Source organism: Sinocyclocheilus rhinocerous, unplaced genomic scaffold (assembly GCF_001515625.1).
Source record: "Sinocyclocheilus rhinocerous isolate Xijiao unplaced genomic scaffold, SAMN03320098_v1.1 scaffold892, whole genome shotgun sequence".
Lineage (NCBI taxonomy): Eukaryota > Metazoa > Chordata > Actinopteri > Cypriniformes > Cyprinidae > Sinocyclocheilus > Sinocyclocheilus rhinocerous.
In genome coordinates, this window is record NW_015642825.1 from 353,096 (window position 1) to 359,148 (window position 6,053).

Genomic DNA, 6,053 nt, shown 5'->3' on the forward strand with positions numbered 1-6,053 from the left:
AAAAAAAAAAAAGACTAGTTTTTCCAGTGCTTACTAGCAGCGGCAGTATCATCTAGTCAACTAGTCTCTCACATCCCTACTACAAACCAGTGTGTTTATAATTATGCATTAAAATAATTTCATAACATATACCAGTTTGCAATATCAAGCAGCATAACAGACTATTTTGTACAGCTGAATGACACCGGAAGCCTCGCACGTTCAAGTTACTATAATGGCCGCAGCTGCTCTTACGTTAAAAATAATGCGGATAATCATTATTCACTCAGAACCTGGAAAGCGAAGGTCCTCGACAGATCTGCGGCTCCTCCGCTCCTGCTTCCAGCTGGCCGGAAGACGGACGAATCACCTTCCAGAATGTAGAAATGCGATATCGGGATGACCTTCCTCTGGTTCTGAAGAATCTCTCCTTTAGTGTACTTCCAGAAGAGACCGTAGGGATAGTTGGCAGAACGGGTTCAGGTACACCTGTCTACTTGGCTATTTTATACTCTCAGATGTCGTTTGTGTTCGTCTGTACTGCTGCGGTCGTATTACTGGTGGAAGAAATAGATTGTGACACAGGTGGGTTGTTTCTTCAGGGAAATCTTCACTGGGCGTCGCACTCTTCAGACTAGCAGAGCTCAGCCGAGGATCAATCATCATTGATGGTGTCAACATCGCTCACATTGGTCTGGAGGACTTGAGGAGCAAGCTATCAGTCATCCCCCAAGAGCCAGTTCTTTTCATTGGTACTGTCAGGTACGGTCCACGTCACTTTACCAAGACTAGCCGTGTGTTCTCATTCCTGGAGTCAAAATGATGCAACCCATTTAACTTGCACAGTGTCACATACAGTACTTCAATGTGAAACAGGATATTCAACAAGACAAAATATAGGACTAGACATTTTATCCATCTGGAATAGATCGGATTGTAAAAAAGTGGGCATTATATAAACTGCCGTTCAAAAGTTTTGGATCAGTAATATTTTTAATGTTTTTTTTTAAAGAAGGCTCTCAGATGCTTATCTAAGCCACATTTATTAAAAAAAAAAAAAAACTTCAGTAATATTGTGAAATATTATTACATATTATTATTATTTTTTTTTAATATGGTTTAAAATGTAATATATTTCTGTGATCAAAGCTGTATTTTCAGCATCATTACTCCAGTCTTCGGTGTGATATCCTTCAGAAATCATTCTAATATGCTGATTAGTTGTGCTGCTTAATATTTTTTTGGAACCAGTGATATTTTTTCAGGATTCTTTGATAAATAAAAAGTAAAAAAAAAAAAAAAAAAAAGCATTTATTCAAAAAAGAAATTCTTTGTAACAATTTACACCACTGTTCAAAAGTTTTAGGTCAGTACATTTTTTCTTTCTTTTTCTTTTTTTTTTTTTTTTTTAATGTATACTTTTATTCAGCAAGGAAGTGTTAAATTGATAAGAAGAGATAGTAAAGGGTTATATTGTTACAAAAGATTTCTATTTTTAATAAATGCTGTTCTTTTGAACTTTATTCATCAAAGAATCCTAAAAAAAAGTATCAAAGTTTCCAAAGAAATAATAAGCAGCAGAACTGTTTCCAGCACTGATAATAAATCAGCATATTAGAATGATTTCTGAAGATCATGTGACACTGAAGACTGGAGTAATGATGCTGAAAATTCAGCTTTGATCACAGCAATAAATTACAGTTTAACAATATATTCAAATAGAAAACACTTGTTTTAAATTGTAATAATATTTCACAATATTACTGTTTTTACTATATTTCTGATCAAATAAATGCAGCCTTGATGAGCAGAAGAGACTTCTTTCATTAAAAATCTTCCTGATCCCAAACTTTTGAATGGCATTTCAGAAGTAGAGCAAATAATTACATTTTGATGAAAGATTACAAAGACAAACATTTTTTTCCCCTTAAGAATAACATCTTCTTGATGAAGCGTGTGCAGTAAGACTAGGGTCAGTTTATGCTGACTAAGTTGCTTATATAACCAACAGATCAAATCTGGATCCCTGGGATCAATATACAGATGCACAGATCTGGGAAGCACTGGAGAAAACGCACATTAAGGACATGGTGAGTAAGAGCAGAAGGTTTTGGATTGATCTTCCAAAGTCTGACTTACTGTAGGAATGAAACGATCGCTGGTTTGACGATAAACCACGATTAAAAGTCCCAATGGTTAGTATTACCGTTTTAATATTTTAATTATCATTAAAACCTAATTTGATTATCGCTATTTGGAAGAAAAAAAAAACCTTGTGGTAAATACTGCTCAGCATTAAGCAAAGTTAATAAGAGTCTGTAGTACATGTTAGTAGATACCATGTTATGTTGTAAGTCACCCAACCAGTATTTTTTGCTTGTTTAAACATTTTTAACAAACAAAAACAAAAAGTGCATAGTGCTGCTCATTTTAGTTGTTGTGTATGAGTACTATTTGAACACTTCCAGCCAGTGTTGGGGGTAACGCATTACAAGTAACGCGAGTTACGTAATCAGATTACTTTTTTTCAAGTAACTAGTAAAGTAATGCATTACTTTTTTAATTTACAAGAGAATATCTGAGTTACTTTTTCAAATAAGTAAGTTATTTTCAATGTATTGTAATGTATTTTAAGTCATTGAGAGGCCCTCTTAAGCGTTTGCTGAGGTCCCCTGGTTGAGATCCACCAGTTTATACAACATAATAATAATCATATATCTTTACTGAATAATTTGTGTATTTACTTCATTACTTCAAATCACCATAGACTATTGGCTATTTAAAAAAAATTACAAGACAAGCCATTCGATTTGTCCTGCCACCGTTTCAGTTAGACATATGTGACCCTGGAGCACAAAAGCCAGATTTTCAAATAGTTGTATCTCGGCCAAATATTGTCCTATCCTAACAAACCATACATCAAAGCTTATTTATTCAGCTTTCATATGATGTATAAATCTCAATTTCGAAAAATTGACCCTTATAAAATTGTCACATACTGTATGTCACAAAAATTATTAAAATTGTCACATGTCAAAACACACAAAAAAAGAGCGTGCTCTAAAAAACATTACAGTGCAGGAGAAATGACTGGCCATAACGTTCATGATCACAGATTTGTGCTGCATGTAATCTTGTGACGTGTGTTTCAGATCCTGCTGTTAGACGAGGCAACAGCTGCGATTGACACAGAGACAGACCGCCTCATACAGGACACCATTCGCACCTCGTTCAGTGGCTGCAGCACTCTCGTGATCGCGCATCGCCTCAACACTGTGCTGAACTGTGACAGGATCATGGTCCTGGACCAGGGGCAGGTGGGTCTCCTCCTTCATCTGCTGTTGTTTTAATGATTATGATACAGTGACCCCAAAGACTGTTTTGTTTTGTTTTCTTCAATGGACTGAAAACACTCCTATAGTGTCTTATTATTCTAAATCAATGCACTGATTAACCATAAGAACTGGACATAAAAGATTAAGCTTACATCTAATAAGGTTAGAAAAAACCTTACAAAGGTAAAAATGTCCCTAGAAATCGATTTAAAGGGGTAGTTCACCCAAAAATGAAAATTACCCCATGATTTACTCACCCTCAAGCCATCCGAGGTGTATATGACTTTCTTTTTTCAGACGGATACAATTGGAGTTAAATTAATTAATGTCCAGGCTAATACATGCTTTATAATGGGAGTGGATGGTAGCCCAAAATTTGAAGTCCAAAAAATTGCACCCATCCATTATAAGAGACGTCCACACGGCTCCGGGGGCTTAATAAAGGCCTTCTGAAGTGAAGCAATGCGTTTGTGTCAGAAAAATATCCATATTTACAACTTTATAAACCTTAATTTCAAGAATGGAGTTTGAAGGGGATTTTGGGGGCAGATGAGAAAATGTGGGAATGTAGCAAGGCTCTCTTTAATTTTCTTAAAGATACAGGGTTAGAGCACAGCATATAGGAAATGGGAATTTTATTTGTATTTTTTTTATGATTATAACTATGCTAAGTACATGAAGCCCTGAAGTTGCACACCCCGGTACAGTAGGTGGCGGTATGCACCTGAACAAGTTGGTTGCGACCCGCCAATAAAACCAGAGAGAGAGAGAAACCTTAATCTCTAACTGTCCTACTGTCCTTGGGAGCCTTAAGTACCAGCATAAAAACACACTCATCTAGTTATCGATATCGACAAGATCCCCAAAATTATTGAAATCATTTTTTGCCAGTATCGCTCACCCTTATGTTTAAGTGTCAGTGCATAGACAACAAAACATTAAACCAAGTGGCATTTACAAGAAACAGCTCAAGCATCCAAAAACACAAGTTTTTACAATGTTTTTTTTTTTACTGCTAAAACCATAGATATAACACTCAAAATCAAGATATTTGAAGAATTGTCATTTTTCAGGTTCATAATTAATGTGATAATCAAACGCAACAGGTGCAGTCTGTAGAAATCTCACAGAGCATAATGAATCTTACATGTCAGATTACATGTGAATGTGAAAATATAATCGTGTTAGACATTTTATTCTATAAATGCGGTGTATATACATTGAGAGAGCTGTCAAATTAACATTAACACATGAAATTGAAATTACATGTTTAACAGTGGTGTGTTTTCAAACCGTTAATGCATTTATCGGATGTATTCTTTCTATGTGTAGAATAACTGACTCAGAGCAATAAAATTAGTATTAAATCATAATGTGTCATTTGTTTAGAGATTGCACTTGGTTTGATATTTTGTGTCAAAACACTGCCTGTAATACACAGTATGGACTGCATGTACAGTAGTAAGTCAAAGTCATGCTGATGTGACATCTTCTCATCTTTGAAATAGATTTTGGAGTTTGACACCCCTTCAAACCTGCTGGCTGATGAAAACTCACGTTTTCGTGCCATGATGTTGGCAGCTGAAGAAACGCTTAGTCACCCCTAAGACGTCAGCAGCCACTGAAGACATCCAGAGAGACACATCCAGAGATAGCAGAGCTCCTCCAGCCTGCTGAGAAGACTGAAATCCTTGAAGCTGCTCAAACTGAGATTGTCAGTTTGTTTGGTGTACTTTAAGACGATGATCACGTTGTTATTAGCACACAGAGAGATTCTGAGTTTGTATAGTGTATGATGTCCGACGGGAACGTTTATGTTGATGGCACTTTATTTGTGTTACGTGGCTGAAGAATCCTGCCTTCCGCAGAAGCATCAGGACTCCTGGAGTCAGTCTGAACAAGTGTTGACTGAGTGTGTTTCTCATACCAGTTTGGGTTTGGTGGAAGTAAATTTTGCACACTGATAATGTATTTGTTTTCCTGTCTTTCAGCATTTATTTGCTGTGTAAAAGTATGCAAGATATGTATCGACCATAAGGTATCCTATTGATTTTCCTTATTTGTTTCTGAGGTTTTCAGGCATATATGAATCCAACCAAAGATGACGTTCAGATCAGTCACACATATCAAACATTCCAGAAATCAGCACAAAATGTTTTATTTTTATTAGAATCATTTTGTATTATCTGCTTGTGCTTTTGTTGTTACTCATACTGTGTAAGTTTTGTGCCTCTGCTGTGATATATTTAGCAGATATCTGTCAAAAGCATTGTGCAAATAGTGTTTTAGTGACGGAAATGTGCAATGTGAATTCTTGCAATAATTCAACGTTCTTATTTGTACTATTTCTGCGTAATATGCTGTTCTGGTTTTTTTATTTTTTTTTTGCTTACAACTTTCATTGATTGTCATTATGCTGGGTTGATTATATCCTCAGAAGATTCACGGGAATCCAAAGAGACTTTAATTTATGTTTGAAATCAAGGTAGTTTCATGCACACATGGAGGCTGGGAAGATTGTAATGCTAAATATCTCATTCATTCTTGAGGAGTGACTGTACTACTTCATATCAAGACTACACTTTGTGATCTCTTCAGGAATGGATGACTTGGTTGGTTTTATTTTCCAGGCTGAAATTGCACAGTGAACATTTATGTACCTGAAACATGCAAGGCCTTTGGGGGTCTATATATATTTTTGTATAAATATATATGGCATACCGTGCAGTATCTGTTTAG

At 35.8% G+C, this 6,053-nt stretch overlaps 1 protein-coding gene across 1 annotated transcript in view; it reads left to right on the top strand.

Annotated features, from left to right (window-relative positions):
* The window catches only part of LOC107756674 (multidrug resistance-associated protein 5-like), a 37,596-nt gene extending 31,908 nt beyond the window's left edge, over nt 1-5,688 (top strand). The window contains 5 exon segments of the mRNA XM_016573874.1: nt 270-462; nt 582-741; nt 1,991-2,119; nt 3,125-3,296; nt 4,823-5,688. Coding sequence (XP_016429360.1) covers nt 270-462; nt 582-741; nt 1,991-2,119; nt 3,125-3,296; nt 4,823-4,921 — 753 coding nt within the window. The 3' untranslated portion in view covers nt 4,922-5,688.
* The last annotated feature ends 365 nt before the right edge of the window (nt 5,689-6,053 follow it).